The sequence below is a fragment of the Protobothrops mucrosquamatus genome, unplaced genomic scaffold, assembly GCF_001527695.2.
Source record: "Protobothrops mucrosquamatus isolate PMUCROS unplaced genomic scaffold, P.Mucros_1.0 scaffold880, whole genome shotgun sequence".
Taxonomy (NCBI): domain Eukaryota; kingdom Metazoa; phylum Chordata; class Lepidosauria; order Squamata; family Viperidae; genus Protobothrops; species Protobothrops mucrosquamatus.
The window spans coordinates 470,029-493,290 of NW_015387134.1; the positions used below are offsets into that span (position 1 = coordinate 470,029).

Sequence of the window (23,262 nt, forward strand, 5' to 3'; positions counted from 1 at the left end):
TAGGGACGTTTTTAAAAAGTAATTTTAATGGGAACACAGCAATCAATATTTGGCTTTTAATTAGGTTTTAGTGGGGTTATTTTGTGTATTTTTGTATGATTTTTTTTTGTATCCTGTATATTGTATTTGTGTTTTTAATATGCTGTGAACCGCCCTGAGTCCTACGGGAGAAGGGCGGTATACAAATTAAATTAACCAATTAACCAATTAACCAATAAAATGCACCTATTGTGTAAAGGAGAAATGATCAATGATTTATTTTGCTAGCTGCCGAAAGGAAGGCTGTGAGGCAGAATACTGGAGATGACATATTGTGCTGGAATATGCAAATCAAAGCTGGGGAATGCACATAAAATCCAGACAGCCCAAAGTTTCATTTGTCCTTTCTGACTTGCAGCTCAAGACTTGCGTGGACTTGTGTGCGGAAATCAAAGTCATCTATGGTTTGTTTTGCTATTTATTGAAGAATGTTTTTCCACAGCTTACTCGGCTTAAAATGTGAATACTTTATGGCTTAGTACGGTGAGGGACTCTAGCTAAACTCCCTTCCGCAAAGACTTCATGAATTAACTAAGTGGGGATCAATAAATCAAGAACAGTCCTTATCACCCCACGATGAAAGACCCGTCTTGTAGCCAGTTCTGCCACTTTTGCTCTGTTGGCTCCAGGGATGGCTGCTTTTTCATTCCGATGGTAAAACCCCAACCGGTTCCACTTTTGGTCCATCAAACCAAATTAAAAACGGAAGTAATTTCATGAGCCAGAGACATGCCGAGCTATGGACCCCCTCATGTTATGTTCTTAGCAATGGTATGGAATTGCATTTGGTTTTTTTTGGCAATTTCCCAGGAAGGATTCTTCTGAGAATGGCTGAGTTCAGGTTGCTACTAGTGTGTCGGATTGTGCAACTGAAGGAAGAAATGTGGGGGGAGGGGTTTAGTGTAAGCAAGAGGACTGCGGTGTCTCAGGGAAGAGGCAGCATGTTCCAGAATGAGGCCCAAAACGAGAGACTGCACAGTCCTGGACTGCAGTGGGGGAAGGAGGAAGAGGTTCAAGACAGCCAAACCCTAAAACCTCTCAGGTACATCTGATAGCTAGAAGGTTATAGCTTTAGTCTGGCAAGATTCTGTCTAAAGGTTTAAAGGTTTCGCCTGCCCAGTTGTGTCTGACTCTAGGGCGTGGTGCTCATCTCTGTTTCCTAGCCAAGACAGCCAGCGTTGTCTAAAGACACTTCTGTGGTCATGTGGCCAGCACAGAACACTGTTATCTTCCCATCAAAGTGAAACCAATTTATCTACTTGCATTTGCAGGCTTTCGAACGGCTAGGTTGGCAGAAGAGGTAGCCACACCCTAGAACAGGAGTAGGCAACCTCGGCTCTTTTATGACTCATGGACTTCATGGAGTTGAAGTCCATGAGTCATAAAAGAGCCAAGGTTGCCTACCCCTGCCCTAGAATCTCCCAGGGTATATCTGTTAGGTTAGAACAGGGGTGTCAAAACTGCCAGCCTGCAGGCCAGATGCATCATGCCGAAACCGCGCCTGCCCCAACTCCGGCAATGGGAAAAAAGTCGTGATACGTCACGACACGTCACGTGATGTTGCGACTTTGACCCCCCCTGGGTTAGAAGGTTATAGCTTTAGTCTGGCAAGATTCTGTCTGTTAGTTATAAGCCAATAAAAATATTGACTGGCTTCTACTGTATTGTCTTTGGACTTGGGCCTGACATCTAATGCTTCTGTGTTGTGTTCCAGAGTGATCTTGGAAGATGTCGAACCTTGGCAACAGTGACACCAAACCCCCATGTCTACCCCGGAATGGACTTGTTAAACTCCCCACCCAGGCCAATGGACTCGGCTCCGCGAGCATCACCAAAGGGACCCCAGCGATGAAAAACCGCTTGTGCCAGTCTTCCGTGCCTGCAATCATCAGCCCAGCCTTAATGAATCACAGTGACCTGTCCATGCCTGGTCTAACTTCACCGCTGTCTTTGGCGGCTCTGGCAGGAGGGCCTTCAGGAGCCACCGTGGTAGGACTTCCCTCCAATGAGATTTCTCCAGCCAATGGGGACATCCCATCCCTGGAAGACCTCTCTGGCTCCCCCACCAAAAGACATCTGGCTGTGGATGAAAAGATCCTGAACCGTTTGTTTATGTACTTTTCAGCCTGTGAGAAATGTGTCCTGGCCCAGGTGTGCAAAGCGTGGAGGAGGGTCTTGTACCAACCCAAATTTTGGGTGGGTCTCACGCCGATGCTGGACACCAAAGAGCTCTACAATGTCCTGCCCAATGGAGATAAGGAATTTGTCAACCTTCAAGGTTTTGCAATCCGGGGGTTTGATGGTTTCTGCCTTGTGGGGGTTTCCGATTTGGACATCTGTGAGTTCATTGATAATTATGCCCTCTCCAAGAAAGGGGTGAAATCTATGAGCCTTAAAAGATCGACCATCACAGATGCAGGTCTTGAGGTAAGTCTTCTGCTTCCAGGCTGTTGCAGAATTCAGTCTGGGCTCTCTAGGCTGGATGTAGCTCCTCAAAAGTTGTTCCCATACTGCCATTTTCTCATACTAGAATAGAATAACAGTTGGAAGGGACCTGGGAGGTCTTCTAGTCCAACCCCCTGCTCAAGCAGGAAACCCTATACCATTTCAGACAAATGGTTGTCCAATCTCTTCCTGAAAACCTCCAGTGTTGGAGCACCCACAACTTCTGGAGGCAGGTGGTTCCACTGGTTAATTGTTGTAACTGCCAGGAAATTTCTTCTTAGTTCTAGGTTGCTTTGTAAAACATGGAACTAATGGAGGAAGTCATGGCATAGATGACTAGAAACTATGATAAAAAAGGCAAGTTGGCACCCAGGAGGACCTATTGAAAGTTCCACCTCATTTTTGTGTGACCTGCACACAACAAAAGTGGGATGGTTGGAGTTCTTTCTGCATCAATCCCACCCAGCCCAGCCCAGTTTAAAGAGGGTCAGACAGGTTTATAGCCCCCTTCACTTTGAAGAAGGGGCCTTTTGGTGACCATGTCACTGCAATACATGTGTCCAGGTTGACTTTGCATAAATCAGATTAAACTGTGGGCTTCCACTATAAGCTACATTGGAGCACCAGTGTCTTCTCACCACCACAAATGCTCATGTGAATAGCTACCAAAATAGGAGACATTTAACAACCCTTAATTTAGAGATTCCAGATGGAATCCGCACATTATATGAAGTCTGTGCCATATTGTTTCTTTGTCAACCATGGCTTAATCTCAAATGGGAACCTAGCCATTGTAGGTTATTCAGTCAACTCCGGTTAAGGTCAACCGTGGCTTAGCACAAAGTAGGAACTCGGCCAATAAATCTTGCTTCCAATGGCATCTCACTCATGCAGGATTTTGTGACTTAACTCTACATGCATTCATCCCAAAGGAAGCCCTGCTTTGGTGTACAAAATTAACACCAGAGTAATTGGATCCAATTCTGTTCCTTTTTGTGAGGGGTATCCAACAAGCCACCATTTCCCATCAGCGCAACCCAGTGCTGTCTCCACATGCTGTCTAAACCCCATTGGAACAGATGTCTTTCTGAGATATTTAAGCAGATGGATGAAGTTGCTATTAGTGAGCAATTACAATTACAGTAATTGGAAAAGTTGTCTTTGATCGTTTCCTGTGTCCTGATATAGTAACAGAACTAAAATAGAGTGATGGGGGGGAAGGGGGAAGAAGCTTAATCTTAAATCATCGTATTGCAGATTATTTCATTCCCAACTGATTAATCAAGCAAATGGTTCTCAATAACTTTACCAATTAAAAGTGTCTGTTTTATACTCCATCTAAAGCAGTACTGTCTGCTTGAGCGAGAAATGATTTTGGCTATAACTGACAGGAGGCTACAGAAGATTAAACCAGAGGCACTTGATCCACAAAGCATGTCGCAACAATATCATTTTCTCAAGAGATGAAAATGATGTAGTTGGTGTTAGCAGCATCAGAGAAACATAATTTGTGTCATTGGCATGATGGTGTACAAGACACCCTTATGGCTTCTTGTGGCTTTCCTCTGAAACAAACTGGGTGTAGGAGATGACCAGGATGAGCCCAAGGGAGGGGTCAAGGACATCACAAGACATCTAAGTCCAGCCCACTTTTGATTCTGTTGACTCTTATCTACCATCTATTTGCTTTCAGAGATAGTAGTTCAGATTCTCGTAGAGAGCTAAGCTTGCCATAAACCCTTATATACATTTGAACTGCCTGGATTTCCTGATTTCCTTGGCACTTGACACTATAGTAGTTTAAACCAGGGATATGAACCTTCCCTGATTATGAAAGAACTTCAGTAAGCCAGGAAGATGCCTCAAACCGAACCATATGCTATCCAGACTGGGAAAATTGTGGTCCTCCAGACGTTGCTGAGATACATCCTCCAGCATTACTCACTATTGGCCATGTTGAGTGGGGCTACTGGGAGTTGAAGTTTAGCAATGTCTGGAGGGGCACCAATACCACACCCAGACCCACACTCTCACTTTGGTTTAGCCAATATTGAGAGCATCCCAGTGGAAATCAGCTGAGAATTCTGAGGCACAAAGTTTATAAAAGAAAACTTGCAGAAGTTGTAAAAAACGCCATGTGTCTGCCCGGGACATCAGATACGTTTCACTACCTACACCTTATGAGACTCTATATGAAGATCAGCAGGCGCGTTTACAAAGAGGCTAAACTTGATTAATATCAACCTTGAGGGAGGCTTAACTTGCAGCGTGTTGTACAAATCCATCCTCTTGGGTACAATTTATTTTGCATACCTAAAAACTGGGTTAATTCAGTAACCAGGTTGAGCTTGTTGCGTGAACTCAACCCACGGGTGACTTCCTGCAGTGGTTGACTGCAGTGATTCTCTTAACATGGTAAAGCTGATCATAAAATTGGGTCCAGTCCCAGGATGACTGCAACTGCTTAACGACTGCATCGCTTAGAACTGAAATTCCAATCCCAATTGTGAAAGTTGTAAGTCAAGGACTACCACTATAGTAAACAGGTGAAGTGTGTTGGGTGAAGGCAGCCGTGGTTTTTTGTTTTTTTGGTTCTCCCAGGTTTAGAGTAAATTTTGTGAACTTAGCCTCCCTGTCACCCTTTCAGGTAATGCTGGAACAGATGCAGGGGCTTATGCACCTGGAGTTGTCTGGATGCAATGATTTCACCGAGGCCGGTCTCTGGTCGAGCCTGAATGCCCGCATCTGCTCCCTGAGTGTCAGTGATTGCATCAACGTGGCTGATGATGCCATTGCGGCCATCTCGCAGCTGCTGCCCAACTTGACTGAGCTCAATCTTCAAGCCTACCACGTGACGGATACAGCCCTGGCTTACTTCACTGCCAAGCAAGGTTACACCACCCATACTCTCCGCCTGAACTCCTGCTGGGAAATCACAAACCACGGCGTGGTGAACATGGTGCACAGCCTCCCCAACCTGAGCGTGCTCAGCCTCTCCGGTTGCTCGAAGGTGACAGACGATGGGGTGGAGTTGGTGGCAGAGAACCTCCGCAAGCTTCGGAGCTTGGACCTGTCGTGGTGCCCTCGGATCACAGACATGGCTCTTGAGTACATCGCTTGTGACCTCCACAAGTTGGAAGAGCTGGTGCTTGATAGGTAAGGAGGGCCCTGATCCTCCCATTCAGGTGACAAAATTTGGGCCTGAAATAAGACATCCTGGGGAATTAGGTATACCAGGGCATAGAAATGTTTGGACAGCTTGATGGTCTTTGATGGTCTTCAACTGACAAGAGACAAAAAAGCCACTGAGCGGGACCTACAAAGGTCACCATCCAAAGAGGCAAAGGGATAAAGGGTAGAGAGTGGAGCAGACAAGGATGAGGTAAGGCGATGGAAGAACCCACAAGATGGTCCCAAATTAAGGAAACAGATCTAATTTGGTCCAAGGTAGCTCCCAGTGTTCTATAATGTTCTTCAGAACCTCAAAGGGCCCCCAATGAGATGCTGATCCTCAAGAACATTTCCTCAAGGACCTATGACTCAAGGTCACTTGTAACTGATGGCCACTTTTATTGTAACACATCCAATAAAGTGTTATGGTGCTATCATCTTCTCAACATCCGATCCATCTATTCCTTTTTCCAAATCTCCACTGGTAGCTCACTTGCTAATTATAAGACCAACCTCCCAGTGATACTGCATAGTGGGTTTCACTTTTGAATGCATCTATTCATGGAATCAGGATGGAGACAGGGGGCACTGCTTCTCTGGCCAGTTTCTCAGAAGTCTTCGTATTTGGTAGCAGGCACGTTCTATCATCTAAAGATGTTCTCCTCTTCCTCTATGATCTGATCCTGCCCCTGAGTTGTTGGGAGTTAGGAGGTGTCCTCACTCACACATAAGGGATATTGGGAAAGCCCAAGTAACATTTCATCGCTGGTTGTGCCATGATCTACCCGTCTCCAGACATTGAGTTTTTGCAAGGTTAGACAAATTTCCAGGGGGCTTCAAAACCCTGAGCAGATTTTAACAGATTTAATTTGCTCGTTTGATGATGATGATGACGATGATCACATTTATAGCGATGAGCACCCTTTGGAGAATTGATGAAGGTGAAAGGTACAAAGGCCCCCTAAGAACTATAGAAGCTTAAGACATTTATTGAGTTCTTTCATCCTCCTAAGCCTTCCCTAAAACTTTTCCCACCCTCTTTTTTGAGTCAGATCCTCAACATGCTGCACAAAGTCCAATGTGATTCTTGACCTGATGAAACTTGAATGCTTGTGGAGGAGTTTACTTGCTCCTCTATAGAGATATTTGCATTATTCTCCTGCTTTTAAACTTACGGTTGTCCATCTTCATTTCTCTGGCAGGTGTGTACGGATAACAGACACTGGGCTCAGTTACTTGTCCACCATGTCCTCCCTTAGGAACTTATATCTCCGCTGGTGCTGCCAGGTAGGCCAAAGGGAGCTGGGATTCTCTCCTTGTGAGCCTCATCCAGGACAAGACTTGCAATTTGTAATGGAGCATTGGGGACAAAGTATGGATTTGTAACTGGAAGTATCCGGAAGCTTCAGCTGGTTCAAAATGTGGCAGCCCACACGGTATTGTGCAAGTCTAGATTTGCACACATGTCATCTCTCTTGAAGGAGCTGCATTAGTTGCCAATTGGCTTCCTGGTCCAATTTGAGGTGACAATTGTCACCTTGAAAGCCCAATACCTGGGGCAAAATTGTTTGAAGAACCATCTTTTCCCAGTCATATCTACCAGGTCCATCAGAGTGGGTGGGGAGGGAAAAGATGTTATAGATTCCCTTTCTTAAGGAGGTCCATCTAGTGGGACCAAGAAGAAGGGTAGCTTCCTCCCTGTGGAACATCATCCACGTGGAGATAAAATTGGCCCTCATCTTGATAGTCTTCTGAAGGGCCCTAAAGACAAGGAGACCATGGGTGATATGGAGCCCATCAAAATGGTCGGTTTGATTGTAGTTGCCATGGGGCTCGGGTGCATTGGGTTTTCTTTTTTGGGGGGTCATTTTTATATGCTGCCTGGAGTCACCATGAGTGGGTTGGGCAGCCCTGTACATTTTTTCCCCCGGAAGTAAATAAATAAACCTCCCAATCCTGTCTTCTCCTCCTCTGTAGGTCCAAGATTTTGGTCTGAAACATCTGTTGGGAATGAGAAGCTTACGCCTCTTGTCACTTGCCGGTGAGTATTGATTGGGGGGGATCCTTTCAGATCCAGTGAGACTTGGGTTTGGAAGAGACTTTTTGGACCCCTCAGGGCCTGAATCCCAAATCCCAAAGCACCCAACTTCCTTTGACCTTAGACCTTAGACCCATAGTGGTGCACCCCAGGCTCAGATGCACAAACTATGATAGATACAGGCACACATACATATGTGTGCATTTCTGTTTAGACACACACATGGGGCACCCATGATCCCATGTGCACATGCAGTTATGAACGGGCATGCACCCATACACATAGGCACACCTACATGCACAGATACACTCATACCCATATGGACAAAAGTGTCAATAAGAGATAAACATTCTCAGAATGGAAGAACATCTCCCCGTTTCCTTTTCAAGCAACCTCTGATTTTAGTCTTTCCAGCTGAGATATTCTTTCTTATTCTTGGTGCTCTCTGAGCTTGCTTGTTTTCTTTGCAGACATTTGCACTGATGATGCTACCTAGTTTGGGGTAATGAAATGTCTGCAAGAAAACAAGCAAGCTCAGAGAGAACCAAGGATCCCATAGTCCTCCTCCTCCTCTTCCGACTTCCACTCCACAAAGCCCACTCCCTTGTAGCATTGATGATGCTACCTAGTTGGGTAATGAAACACCTGCAAGAAAACAAGCAAGTTCAGAGTGCACCAGGAACCCCACATTTGTCTTTCTCCTCCTCCTCTTCCTCCCCCCTCCTCCGCCTTCCACTCCACAAAGCTCACTCCCTTCTAGCACTGATGACGTTACGTAGTTGGGTCATGAGAGGTCTGCAAAAAAAACCCACCAAACTCAGAGAGCACCAAGGACCTCTCATTTCCACCCTGAACTACGAATATTCTCCTTTGTTGGTTCTTTCTTATTCACTGGGCCCTCTCTGATTTCATTTTACCAGGCTGCCCTCTGTTGACCACCACGGGACTTTCAGGCCTAGCCCAGCTTCACGACCTGGAAGAACTGGAGCTGACAAATTGCCCGGGCGCGACTCCAGAGCTCTTTAAATACTTTTCCCAACACCTGCCTAGCTGCATGGTGATCGAGTAAGCCACTCGCTTGGAAGATCTGGCCAAATCCTGGAGCCATGTTCTCCAATCCTAACTCAGCACTGACCAACCATCCAGAGTCAAGGTTTTCTTTATTTCTTCATCATTGATATATAACTGTATATGGAGATATATAGATATATATGGATGATTTCTTTCCGGAAGAGGCTGTTGTGACTTGAAATCACACGCTCACACATTGTACACTCAAGGGGAAAAAACAGTGCGATGAACGCACACGAACAATTGAGAAAAGAGTTGGTCATTGGGTGGACCGGCCGTGGCTCTAACCAAGTGGAAGAATTGACCCTCGAGCTTGTAAATCCTGACATCCCCATCATCTCTCATCTTCCTCGTAGTGAGCTGTTTAGAAATCTTACCTTTTGGGGGGTTTTAAAAAAACAAAACAAGAATAAGGAAAACACCCACGTGGATTGAAACCCCAACAGCAAAACCAAATGAAAGGGATGTAGGAAAACCAGCGAGAGAACCCCAGTGGCCGATCAGCCTTGTTGGCAAACAAGCCAACATCACTTCAGTGCTGAATGAAAACGATTTGTGCCCGTCCGGGCGTTTCACGCTACGGGCAGAGAGAGGTTCGCCTATTAGCCTACCCAGTCTGGGTGGCATTAAGGATCAAGGGGTCAGCCCTTGGGAAGGCCTTCAAGGTATGGATGCTGGACGGTTGAACCTGCCCGCGAAAGGCAGGCATTGTTTACATTGGAGGTGGGAAGCTGGACAAGTCGAGAACCCTTGGACCAGAGGAAGCATCAACAGTTGTGAAATGGGTCGGCTTCTGAATTCCAAGCATGGGACGCTGTGGAAGTGAAAGGTCACTTGTAAAAGGAAAAGTTGGGGGGAGGGGAGCGAGGAAGAAGAAGACGGAAACTGACCGATGCTGTGAGAGAAAGGGTCCCGGAAATTCTTGAAGCTCTGGATTTTGGGGAGCTCCTGATTCTTGGACGTTCCAGAAAGTGGAGCAAAGCTAGAGAGGAAGGAGATCGATTGGAGAAACTCATCTAAGCTGTCCCAGCTGACTCAAAGCTCACGCAACGCACAATCCTTGGTGGATCCCATCTGCCTCCTTTTCTTTTGTTTCTTCTCTCTTTCTCTCTCTCTCTCTCTTTTCCTTTGGTTTCGACTCTCTTGATTTCTGCAAATGAGTAAGGAGGGGGTTCCTCCCCCTCTCTCGCCCTCTCTTTGGAGCAAAAACCACAGCCTTTGCATGCTCGCTTGCTTTGCGTCTTGTGATAAGGTAGAGTCTGAATTCTGCTTTTGGGCTGTGGGTGGCAGTTTTTTGATCCTGGCTTGGCTCGTCTGTTCTGGTGTTAAAAAAAAAAAAAAAGCTGATGTGGCTTGTATACCATCCTTGTTCCATTTCTCCAGACCACGCAGATCATCAGCTGTACATCCCGGTTTTATCCAAGAGGGATGAAGACATCTCCTTTCCTTCCTCCAATCCTACCAACCCCAGTTCCACCTTCCATCCTGGGAGACACCCCCATCAACCAACAGATCCCCTTCTTTCCTTCTGACTTCACCCCACCAAACCCAAGGGAAAACTGTAAGCATTGGCTCTCTTCCAGCCAAAGTTGCTGCTGACTAGGTTTGGTGACTCGTGGCTTTCGCCCCATCAGGTTTTTAGAAGCCATTTCCAAGGCCCCGTGGAACAATAAGGGGCTAAGGGCATTTCCAGCTTTCAGGCATTCATCCTTCAGACCCAGAGATCTGAACCATGCACTGGAAAAATTGGGAGAGCTCCGGGCTCTTTAAGCCATGGGTTCAACTTGAATTCCAACCTTAGGATTTCCCTGGGATGGCTGGGCAGATAAAGCCACCTCTTCTGTGCTTTTGAAGAGCTCCTGGGCTATTCACGCAACTCCAGTAGAGTGCCTGCGTGATTCTGGTTTATTTTGGCTTCTTTGGAAGAGAAAGGAGAGAGAACCCATTTCCAAGGGTGGGTAAGTCCGCAGCAGAGAAACTGTTCTCACTATTCCTATCTCCAAGAAGCTTTTGGGATGGGCGCTGGGTGCTTTCTGCTCTCCAAAGGTGGTAGGATAAAAACCATATCTTTTATTTTTTTCCCCCTCTGCTGCATGGGACAAACCCTGGAAACAATGTGTTCTTTTCCCCCCAAGATCCTGGCCTGTGCATGCTAATATACCTAGAAAGAAACAGGCATGGCGATTAATATTAATACTTTGATGTCAGAGGCACCTATGTGTTTCTGTGGTGAAAGGTTTTGCTGGTGAGATCACCGTTGCCTGGGGGATCCCGGGGGGATCCTTTCATACCCCTTAGAAATTGCTCACCAAAGTCGTCCCCATTAATTTACTTGCGGTCGCCAGCTTTCAAACCGTTGGGTCGGCGGGAGCTGCAGCATGTAACGGGTGCTCAACCCACCCTGCGGCTGCGAAGGGTCTTGAACACGAGGCTGCCAATCATCAGCCCAGCGTTCTAACCGCAGGAGCCACCATGCTCCCGGCACGGTGGTTGAACCTATGGAAGCCACGACTTTGGTGAAACTCTGTCCTGTAAAACTGGGGAAAGCCGGCAAAGATTGTCTTGAAAGTGGACTTCAAACAATATTGCGTCCAATAACTGGGCAGCAGAATCGCATGCGGTCCTAGCTTATTTCTTTTCAGGACCCGCAAGCAGGGCAGCAAAAGGGACCTTGCCGTAGGCTATTGCATGTCATTCTAAGTTATCTGGAGGAAGAGGTTGCCGTCAAGGCAGGCAGGCAGGCAGGCAGGCAGGCAGGCAGGGGATCATGGAAGGGGTAGTTCAACAGGTCTGGAGAAGCCCAGTGAGGGAAAATTGCCTTTGTGGTTTTCCCACCAGCTTGTCTCCCCTCGATCGTGGTCCTGAAGCGGTCGTCTTGCAAGGCTTCTGGCCGCGAGCCAAGACTGGCATAGTCAATTAGACAGGTTTGAGTTCATGAGTGCCTTTGGTGGCCACCCTATTTTTCTTATAAACAAAGCCAAAAATAATACTAATAACACACCCACCAAACTACCATATTCCTTCAGCTCTGACCTCAGAGGAAAAGAGAGATGCCAGGCCATAAAGCCTGGCCTGATTCTACCGTCTCTTGAGCTCTTCCCGCAGCTGAGTGATGCCCTCTATGTATACCAGCGGACCACAAGCACTGTGCACCACTATGGGCTTTGGCGTCCTCCCAGCAGGAGCATCTGACCTCGGGATTCATCTGCGCCTGGAATTTCAGTGCCAGCCATGCAGTTTTGACAAAACGGTGTGCTTGGCTGCCACTCGCACCGTTTCCATTCTTTTCCCCAAGCTGCCAATCTTGTTTTTTGTTAGCTTTGGGGAAAAAAAATTGCACCGATCAGATCAGGTAGATTAGGGGTCCCCATGCTGCCTGAGGAATTCTGGGAGTTGAAGTCCACAAGTCATAAAGTGGCCAAGGTTGGGGACTCTGAGGTAGATGAATGAGACACAGGTAGCGTCTGAACTAAGTCCAACATGTCTGTTTCTAAGGGAGACAATTGTTAAGGGAATGTTGGCCCACTCTATGACCTTTCTTGCCACAGTTGTTAAGTGAATCAGTGCAGTTGTTAAGTTAGGAACACGGTTGTGAAGCGAAACGGACTTCCCCGCTCACTTTGCTTTGTCAGAAGGTCGCAAAATGACCCTGGACACCGCAACCGTCATAAATATGAAGTCAGTTGCCTAGCGGCTGAATTTTGATCACGTGACCCTGGGGATGCGGCAATGGTCGTGTGAGAGCCCGTCATAAGTCACTTTTTTTTCAGTGCCACTGTAACTTCGAGCGGTCACTAAATGAACTGTCGTTAAGTCGAGGACTACCTGTAATGCAGTCAGATAAACAGCCCCCTTTGGACCTGCTATTGATTTCCTCAGCTCGGTTCAGTGAGCTGCCTCTCCTTTGGCAGAACGCTTTCAAAATTCAAAAGAAAATGTCTCTGCTGCATATATATATATATATAAAAACAGAAAACCACCACCACCACCCTTTGCTAAATTCCCATCCAGAAATTATCATAGTTTGCAGAACACTCCGTCGATTCCCGACCAATATTTTTCCCAAGACTGTACTTTTACGTATCCAAACAGTAAAAAGGCTATGATTTCATATTTTATATGATTTTTTTAGGCTGAGAAATAGTTACATTACAGTGCAGTAATTAAAAAGCGAGGCAGGCCATTGTCCCACCAATTTATGATTAAAAGGAAACCCTAGGTGAACCAAAATGGCGTCATCAATTGTAAAAATCAGAAATTATTTATTTATCTATATATCTAATTATTTATTTATTTATCTATCAAATTTATATAGCCATCCATCTCACCAAAAGTGACACTTTGGTCTCCTGGGAATTTGGCTTAACGGGAATTAATTCCTATTGGTTTCAGATTTTCTATCAGGAAATGTGTACTGGCTTAAAGAGTAGAAACTGTAATTAGAGCGCAATTAATAACAGGGACCAAAGGGAAACCAACGCCATTGACGTGGTATAATTTCAAGAGCGGACTGGCTCTGAACTAGATGGGTGATCTATTTGCTTATTTATTCGTCCATACGATATAGTCAGGCCATGTTTTGATCACGTCCCATAGTCTTCTGAGACAGTTTATCTAGCTAGCCAGAAGAATCAATAAAGACTTATCCAAAGCCAAATTAGAACTTACATTTTGCAGCAGTCGATTAAATTATTTATTTTAACATTTAACATTTAACACATCCGCAATTTAATAAGCATTAATAGCACATTATTTAAATAAATAAAATTTATTTATTTAAATAAATAAATTTAAATAAATTAAAACAGGCAATCCCCCGTCTCTCTAACCCAGAATTAGTCCAATTGAATTCCGTAAGGTTTATTTCTAGGAAAGAGCCTGGGAATCTCTTATAGGATAGGGTAAAAAAAAAAAAAAGTCACAATTGAGGCTACCTGCTTTTGATGTGTAGGAATTGGTTTGTCATGGCCACCATCCTGAGGACACCCCGGCGTAAGGCAGGCCTCCTTACCTATCCATTTTCCCAACAGTTTCTAAAATCCCTACCATTTCAATCCTGGATTTTCCTACGTCACAATTAAATGTCTACTCCAACCTGCAGAGCTCCAGATGGGTGGGACTGCAAGGCCAATAATTACCATCCAATAAGTCAGGGATCTGATAGATCCTGAGGAATCTGGATGAAAGAAGATAGCCTGAAATGCTTCCCACTGACTTGGGGGGGGGAAGAAATAAATATATGAAAGACAGATCTAGCATTGGATGATAGCCATAGTACAAAGATACAAAAAAGATGCTGAGGTCCTAGAACAAGGGTCTTCAAACTTGGCCATTTTATGACTTGTGGACTTCAACTCCCAGAATTCCTCAACCAGCGTGTTGGGAGTTGAAGTCCACAAGTCATAAAAGGGCCAAGTTTGAAGATCCCTGCCCTAGAAAGAATGCAGAGAAGAGCAACAAAGACGATTAGGGGCCTGGAGGCTAAGCCATATGAGGAACGTTTGAGGTAGGTCTACTCTAACAAAGAGAAGGACCAAGGGTGATATGATAGCTGTCTTCCAATACCTGAGGGGTTGTCACAGAGAGGAAGGGGTCGGCCTATTCTCCAAAGTACCCGAGGGCAGGACAAGAAGTAATGAATGGAAACTTACAAAGGAGAAAACTAAGGAGAACTTTCCTGACAGTGAGAAGAATTAATCAATTGGACAACTTGCTTCCAAGAGTTGCAGGTGCTCCATCACTGGAGTTTTTCAAGAAGAAAAACTGTCCAGAAAAGTATAGGGTCTCCTACCTGATCAGGGGATTGAACTAGAAGACCTCCGAGCCCTTTCCAACTCTTATGTTCTAAAGAAATAAATGATAAACATCTATAACTTCTAAATTGGCAGTAGTTACTAAACTGTTACCAAATTGCTCTTCCCAAGATTCCTAAGACCTAAAAGGGAAGGAAATTGATTTAAGCTAGTGAGGAGATAGGATGCTGCTCTTAATGTATGTTGATATTGATGGCAGTGGCAATGTGGTAACTGAGCTTCTGAAAACGCAGACCAGAGCAAAGGACTCCATTGTACCATCTCGGGTATCATCTTGACTGTTTTTGACCAAATCTTGCAGACACCCCTGCCAGGTAGGGCTATAGTCTGCCCACAATTAAGTAGCTTTCCTAATCTCATGGTCAGCTCTAGGATCTTTGGGCCCACCACGGGGTTCCTGGTGGCTTTCCAGCCTGCAGTTCCTCCAGATCAGCTGCCCTTAGAATTTCTTGCAGATGCTTCATCGTTTTCCTCAGTACACAAAACTGGAATCTCATGCTCATCGTCTTACAGGGAAGTGGTGGGACCACAGACTCAATATCCTGCATGGACCTTTTGATAAAATCCAATTAAATATTCAGAATCATAGAAAGGGGCTGTGAAAGGTGGGGGGGGGAGTTTTGAGGTTTCAAAGATTATCGTGCATGAAGAGCGATGGGGTTGATGGGAGGGTGTGGGGGAGAAAACTCCCATTTATTTGTGAATCTTCTACAAAGAGGCCATCTGTCTGTCTTCCAATCACATCTTCACCTGGGCCAGTTGATTCACACAGTATGTTTGAGGGCTGGTCTCTCCATATAAATCTCCACCATCCAGTCCAACATCTATGGGCCTCCTACGTTGGATGACCAACGCATGTCATTTTAACAGATGTGCCTGGACGTGGCCTCCTCCACTGCCATTTTGAACACAACGACAAATTTCGGTGAACAACTGCTTTCTTTAAATATATATGCTATCACGAATCATAGAAATGCGAAGGTTTTGCTGCCGTGGCATCTCTGTAAAGGGAAGAGGAGAAGGAGAAGATGTACAATTTCCTGATTTTTGGGGGGGGCATGTTTCCTCAACCTAACATCCTGTGGAAATCCATGGCTGTTAGCGGAAGGTGTGACACAGAGTGCGAATGAGTTTGGAGGTGAGGATTAAGTTCCAGATACAGGTGCAGAGCGATGTTTTTCCAGTTTGTCAGAAGGTCTCAAAAGCAGATCACATGATCCCGGGACACTGCACCCGTCATAAATGCATGCCAGTTGCCAACTGTCCAAATTTCGATCACATGACCGTGTGGATGCTGCAATGGCCTATGAAAAATAGTCGCTTTTTTTTCAGTACCGCTGTACCTTCAGTCACTAAAAAATGATTGTAAGCCGACGACTACCTGTATGATGTAAGGCAGATTACGTGAATAGGAGAATCTTCAGTAGAGTTTTTTTAAAAAATTGAGACGAGTGCAGCTGTCACTCATTTTTTGGCCACCCACCGCCACATGGATCTCTGTAGATAAGACGTTTGAGAGAAATCAGAAGAAAAAAGCCATTGAGAGAGTGCCTTTTGAAAGGGTGCGTATTTTTTATTTTCTTCTAAAGGAGAGGGGCGCTAGCAATATATATATATCTTTATTTATTTATTTATTTATTTATTTATTTGGGACCAGAATTTTGGGGAAATTTCTCTCTCTCTTGCTGGAATCAATATTATCAGAAGGAGCAGAGCCAAAAGTCAGTGGCCCGATGGGGAGGCAGGACATCGGATTCCCGCTGTCGAATCAAGTCCAGGCAGGCACATTTCTAGCCGTAAATGAGAAAGGTGCGGCTTTGCTGTTTCTTGTATGTTCGGTGGCACTTTTTTTTCCCCCGAATCACCAATAATGTGATATACGCTCATTTTACAGTAGTGGCCAAAATGGTGGAAACCTTTTGGAAAAAGTGTATTTTTGAGGTTTGAAGGCTAATAACACTTTTTTGGGGGGAGTAGTACCATAATATTATGTATCAATGGAAAGATAATTTAATTGAGAATGTAATGCAACAAAGTTTGTTCAATTATCTGTACTGTATTCTATGAAAAGTTATAGCCAAATAATCAGAAAAAGGAAGCACAACTTGCTCAGGTTGATATCGGGTAGCTTTCCTTCATCTGATTGTAGCCAATGAACACGAGTGTTTAGAGAGCCGATCAGGTGTCATCTTGTTTTGGCAATGAGCCAATCAGATCACAGTAGGATTCAGTGATTGATGTCACATATTGAAACAGAGAGGAGGACATTTGTCAGTGTGTTGTGTGATCGCTATCAAGTTGGTTGGGTTTTTTTGTGTTCTTTCATTTAGTGAGCTTGTAAAACGTAACAAAATTAAAGTCATGGTGCAAAGAGTTGACTGGTCGCCCAGAAAGCGACGTAAAATAGTATTATTAAGTGAACAAGGCTACAGTTATAAAGAAATTAGAAGAAAAACTGGTGGAAACTTAACCAAAGGTGACATTTCTACTGTATACTTTCCCTAAAAGGCTTCTACAATTTTGGCCACTACTGTAGTTTCTGGATTACAATGGATGAATGAGAGGCAGGAATGGGATGGTTATGAGCTGTGAGGTGTGATTCCAGATATTCCTAATTCAGGTTTTGTCTCTGCTCAGCTGGCTGAAAAGATATGGCTCCCCTCAACTTCCATGAATATTAATGGCATGGTAATAATGACATATTTTGCATATTTATGATTAGGTAAGAATCCAATCCATTTTCAAGTCGATTAGACGGCAAAGTTATTTTGCTATCCTATGCGATGGGACCGTCCAGTCCTTTCAAAATTTCCCAACTTTAAAAAAAAACCAATTATATATCATCAAATTGGTATCTACTCTTGGCAACCCACTCAATGTTTTTCAAACTCGGCCACTTTAAGAGGCGTGGACTTCAAGTCCCAGAATTCCCGAGCCAGTGGCCGAGTTTCAAAAAAAACCACTGACATCGAGATATCGCCCAATGATACAAAATTAGCAAACTTCCAAAACTGGCACTCAACCACTGAGCTCCCCCTACGATGAAACTTAAAGATGCCCTTTTTTGTGAATTTCGAAGTGATGACAAGTGAAAAGGATTGCAGTGCGCAGCAGAGTGTTCTGAATCTCTCGGATTCGACCCGCCGCATCTCTGCAGGCAAAGTTCAGGCTGCAGTGGCGAGAAAGGGCGTGCAAATGTTTCAGATGCCAAATGTCCCATTTTGAGTATCCCACGGCTGCTTCCAGTATTTCGGCATGGTTTCGGCTTAGTTTCAAGATGGTGTGCTTTCCGAAGGATTGAAATGGCCTTGGAATTTGAACGGTTGGAGACTCAAAATCCTTCAAGTGGCTCTCCTGTCCGAAGTCCAGCCGCAGAACAGATCCGAGGGAGGGGGCCTGGCATGTTGTATAACGCCAAATGCACAGGCAGTCCTTGACTTATGGCCACAGTTGAGCCCAAAGTTTATGTTGCTAACTTTTGTTAAGGGAGTATTTGGCCCATTTGCCACAGTTGTTAAGGGAATCTCCGCAGTTGTTAAGTTAGTCACTCAACTGTGAAGGTCGCAAAAGGGGATCACGTGACCCCGGGGGACACTGCGACCGTCCTAAATATGAACCGGTTGCCGAGCGTCTGAATTTCAATCGCGTGGCCACAGGGATGCTGCGACGGTCATAAATGTGAAAAACCACCATCCGTCGCTTTTTTCCAGGGCCGTTGTAATCTCGAACGGTCGTTAAATGAACTGTTGTAAGTCGAGGACCACTTGTATTAAGTTTGGGGTTTGAGTAAGCCATCCGGGGCAAAGAGTTTTTACCTGCTTTTATTTATTTATTTATTTATTGAATTTTGATGTTGCCCATCTCCCCTACAAAGTTGATCCTTGTATTCTACGCCGTGCTAGCCCCCAATTTACACCTATTTTACTTCACGGGCTGGATGCCCAAGTAAAGGAGGCGGTCTTATACCTGGAGGTTGGACTAGAAGACCTCAAGGGTCCTTTCCGACTCTATTATTCTGTATTAAAGGAAGAGAAGTTGACATAAAGTCACCGGTTTTTCTGAAAGGAAGAATGCAAGCTGTTCTAGGGAGTGGATTCCATTTTCTGCAAGGGTTGGGTCGAGATCTTGGTCCAAAGACAGGGCACAATTCCTCGGGGTTATTTTTATCTTTATTTTATCTTTCTCTGTGCAAGTTCTCCTGGCCCAAACAGAAACTGTTTTTCCATTCCCACCAGTTTTGCACAAGAGACCTTTGTTGAGAATTGGGCTCCAGAAGTCTCTTCTGCACCCCTGCTTAAAGTGTCCGCTGGTCCAAAGTGTTATTTAAAGCTACTGAAAGAAGCTGTGATATTTCAGATTGCTATTTAGAAAAAAAAAAAAGGGGAGGGGGGAATTCTGAAAACCATTTTCTTATTGTACATACAAGCCTCCTTCTCCTGTATATTCTGAAGATATAATCTTATATTTGGTAAGTGTTTCTTGTGCTATTTTACCATGTGATCTGTTTATAAAAATATATATTAAAAAAAAATAAAAACACAAGCCATCTGGTGTTGGGGTTCTTTTTATACCTCTGTGGTATGTGTGTATTTAATCGCACGGTATATGTGACACTTTTTTCCAACAGAAGTTTCTAATTCACCTTAAAAGGAATACCATAATGGGTTTCCTATTTCTCAACGTCGGCAGCTGTAGGACCTGTGAATGTCCACTCCAGAATTCCCCAGCCGGCGTGGCTAGCCGGGGAATTCTGGGAGTTGAAGTCCAGAAGGTCTTAAAGCAGCCAATGCAATACAGAAATTAAGTGCACCAAAGAAGGAATCCCTAATAGTAAAGCATCTTTTATACACCAGGAGTGCATTTCTGCAATCCCCCCAATATCAATGCAGAGTAATGTTAGGAGTGCAGGGGTAGGCAACCTTGGCTCTTTTATGACTTGTGGACTTCAACTCCCAGAATTCCTGAGCCAGCCATGCTGAGGGGAAAGAGAGAGGTTTCCATGCTGAGCCATGCTGGCTCAGGAATTCTGGGAGTTGAAGTTCATGAGTCATAAAAGAGCCAAGGTTGCCTACCCCTGATCTAGTGGGATAGCGGAGTTATAGTTTGGGGTTTTAAGGACAAACTGGATGTATCATTTCAGAACGATTCCTTTATTTTTTTCCCTGCTCCCAAAAGTGTTGAGCTTTCCATTCAGCCATTTAGAGTACACTCTTACCAAGCTACACAAAATTGGGTGTTATAGACTACCGTTTGCACAATAATGTCATGGCATCTCAGTATTTGTCGGGTGCAAAGAATCAGGACCACATGTTAAGTTCCAGTTAATCCAGTGGTGGGATTCAGCCGGTTCGCACCACTTCGGCAGAACCAGTAACTAATTTTTGGTTGTCCAGGCCCAGAATGGACTTCCGGGAGCGGCATCCACACAGAGAACTGGTTGTTCACCTATTTGAATCCCACCACTGAATTAATCTGACTTATTGCTCGTGTCTCTGACAGAAGGCCACCTGAAGAGACTAGAAGCATTTGAAATGTGGATTTACAGGCGGCTGTTACGTATAAGCAGGGTTGACAAGATCAGAAATGAGGAGGTGATCAGCCGCCTGGGAAAGGCCAGGGAAATCATCAAAACAATTAAAAAACAAAAATTAGAATATTTCGGACATGTGATGCGACACCCAGGAAAATACGGCATACTCCATTTAATCCTCCAGGGAAAGATTGAAAGCAAACGAGGTCCAGGCAGAAGAAGAACATCATGGCTTCAAAATCTAAGGGACTGGTTTGGACTAAAAGCAGCAGCACTTTTTCGTGCGGCTGCTGATAAAAACAGGATCGCCAACATCCAATAACGAATATGGCACAAGAAAAAGATACACAAGAAACTAGTCAACTAAACATCAGCACTAAATTGGCAGTAGATAAAGAGTTATTGGAATTCAAGTAAGTTGGACTTGGACTGTTTGTGAGAATGTAATGACTCCAGACTGATTCCTCTTTTGACTTCTCCCCCCAGGCTCTGCCTGTCCTTCTACAGTACAGTATTAGCAAAATAAAAGCTTTGCTGAAATACTATATATATATATAAATTATATTCAGGTTTTTTAAACCACATTTTTATTACAATGCTGTGATGTTATTGGTTATGTTTAAAATAGATTCTCTACGTTGCATCACACTTGTTAAATATCAAACCACAACTTTCTGCTACTTCTAATTGCCTGACTGATCACTATTGACCACAAATCTAACCACTAATGCAGAGGGAAAGCTAATGGTGGCTACACCTAAAAAAAATCTTGCTACGTTCAGGAGCCCTATGGTAAAATATTTATTAATATTCAAATTGCTTAATTTCTTGCACAGTCCCTACAATTATAAATTTATAATTCATCAATGTGAGGAGCGCCATAAAAGCAGGGATTCTGGGCAAGCAAAAATACAACCTACTGACTGGTTTTCTGCCACAGGATTATTAACAGAGAAAGATTAGCAGGTTGTTTTGTTTTGGTTTTTTTGCACTGCATGACAAATTTAATCTTTCTTTGTAATTATTTAACCCGATCTGCAAATCTGGTTCTTTCAGTTTCTCGTTTATTTTAGTGGGCTTCTCTGCTGCTTCAAATGGCCAATGAATTTTGGGTTTATATTTCTGTCCCTGGTTTAAGATTCAAGGAATTGTTTGAATTTGTAATAGTGGCGAATATCTGTAGAATACCGATTGGTTTGAATTCATAAACTGGGATGACTCAGTTCTGTTTGTTGTGTGAATGCAGTTCCTGAGCACCCTCACTGGGTGAAGACAACAAGCTAAACCAGAATTTCTCGACTTTGATCATTCTTAATAGATGCACATTTTACCCTGTGTTAAGACGAGCAGCCAATAAAATTCATAAATAAACTACAATCCCCAGACTTCCCCCAGCAAATAGCTCAATTGTATTGTGAGGTCCACGCATCTCAAAAGTTGCCAAGGTTGCAAAACTTGAGTCTACGCAAACCATAATGCACCTTGTTTGGCTTTAGTTCAGGTTGATGCATAAAACTGGCTATTAAAGCCTGGCCATCATAGCTTATGGTTGATCACCAATGGCTGATTTGATAAACCAGTTTGAGCTATGTTGGATAAACACGCCCCAAATTAGCAATTATACTTAATATATATCTGTATATTATACACAGGCGTGTATTACATATATATAAATATTATTTTTATAATTGCATCATTATTGTTGGGCAATTATCATGATATAGGTGCTGCCCAGAGTCACAAGCCTGAGGTGGGCAGCCATATAAATTTAATATATATATATATATAAAACAATGTCTCTGACAACCACTGCTGCATTGCTACCTTTCTACTGGAGCTCCCAAAGGTGCTTTTTCACGAGGTAACTGGGCTTTTTTCTCTTTGAAGTCGTTTCGCTTCTCATCCAAGAAGCTTCTCCAGCTCTACTGGAGCCTTGCAAGAACAAAGGCAGCGCCTGCGCAATTCCAACCAGCTTTCTGTTTCTACGGATCAATCCAACGCAAACTCGAGAAATGCCGCCGTCCCCCCCCCCGCGTAGGGTTCTGCAATGGTATGATCCACCCTGTTCTACAACCTCCCGCAGACTACGTCACGTTTCCAAAGGGGAGGGGGGAGAGGAGGAGGAGGAGGGGAAGCGGCCGAGAAAGAAGGCCTCCGGCTTCTTAAGCGCCGAAAGGCCTGCCGGGTAATCCAAGATGGCGGCCGAGCCTTGGCCCGAGTTGGGCCTGCCGGGAAGGAGTGTGGCTGCCCCGTGGCGAGGTGGCCTGGGGGCTGCGGCCTTGCTCCGGTGCGGAAGACCAGCGGAGGCCGTCGCGTGAGGTGAGGAAGAGAAAATGCCGCCTCTAAGAGAGCGTGGCTGGCGCTGAGTGGAGGTTCCTGCCTCGAACGCCGGGGCCGGAAGTACTCCCTCCCAACCCCCTCCGTCCCGCCCTCGGAAACCCCGTCGAGGTCTTGTTTGCTAGACCGACCCCTCACGTGCCTTTGGTAGAGGAAAGAATGCTCACGCATGCGCATAAGCATGGAGCCATAGCAACCAGCCTTAATTTTTTTATATTTATTTTCGTTTTGGACAGATCCATGGATTTGCAAATTAAAATCGCCCGTATTTGCGCCCTTGCCTTTTAGCCAGCGGCGATCTTTGATGTTATTTTCTTTTGAGGCGGACCACACGGGTTTGTAAGACAAGCACCCGAATTTGCACACGTGCATTTTAACCAGCAGCAGCATTTTATTATTTTTATTTTCCTTTTAGACCAGACCAACGAGTTCGTATGTCGTTCTCTCTCATCAGCCCAACCCACTTCACGGGCTTATTGTGGGGAAAAGAGGAGGAGGAGGAAGATTAAGTATGTTCGCTGCCTTATTATGAAGTAATAAAGGGATCAAAATCTAATAAATAATATATAAAATACCAGATGAACTACTAGACTATTGGCAGCCCAGATGTTCACTGTTCTTCATTATAAAAAAACATACAGAAGTAGGGTTTTTTTTAAAGAATTCTGTGCAGATAGATTGCAGCAAATAGCAATTCTCTGCTCTAATTCTTGCTTTCATTTTACTTTTTTTTTTTAAAGACAATCGCTGTTTGAGAGATTTTCCCATTCCTTTCTATGGTTGAGTAGAAGTGCACACAGGTAGTCCTTGACTTAACA

At 44.5% G+C, this 23,262-nt stretch overlaps 1 protein-coding gene across 1 annotated transcript; it reads left to right on the forward strand.

The window, feature by feature from the left end:
* Positions 1-1,767: 1,767 nt before the first annotated feature.
* On the forward strand, positions 1,768-8,762 carry FBXL16 (F-box and leucine rich repeat protein 16). The gene is made up of 5 exons (XM_015819273.1): positions 1,768-2,466; positions 5,132-5,640; positions 6,858-6,942; positions 7,633-7,696; positions 8,614-8,762. Exons 1-5 carry the CDS (start codon positions 1,768-1,770, stop codon positions 8,760-8,762), a joined length of 1,506 nt encoding a protein of 501 aa, XP_015674759.1.
* The last annotated feature ends 14,500 nt before the right edge of the window (positions 8,763-23,262 follow it).

What these genes read in the sequence shown, in the direction of transcription:
- FBXL16 (XM_015819273.1), top strand. Translation starts at nt 1,768, where the DNA reads ATGTCGAACCTTGGCAACAGTGACACCAAACCCCCATGTCTACCCCGG. An exon ending in TCACAGATGCAGGTCTTGAG is followed by an intron (nt 2,467 to 5,131) that starts GTAAGTCTTCTG and finishes TCACCCTTTCAG; the next exon opens with GTAATGCTGGAACAGATGCA. An exon ending in ATCTCCGCTGGTGCTGCCAG is followed by an intron (nt 6,943 to 7,632) that starts GTAGGCCAAAGG and finishes CCTCCTCTGTAG; the next exon opens with GTCCAAGATTTTGGTCTGAA.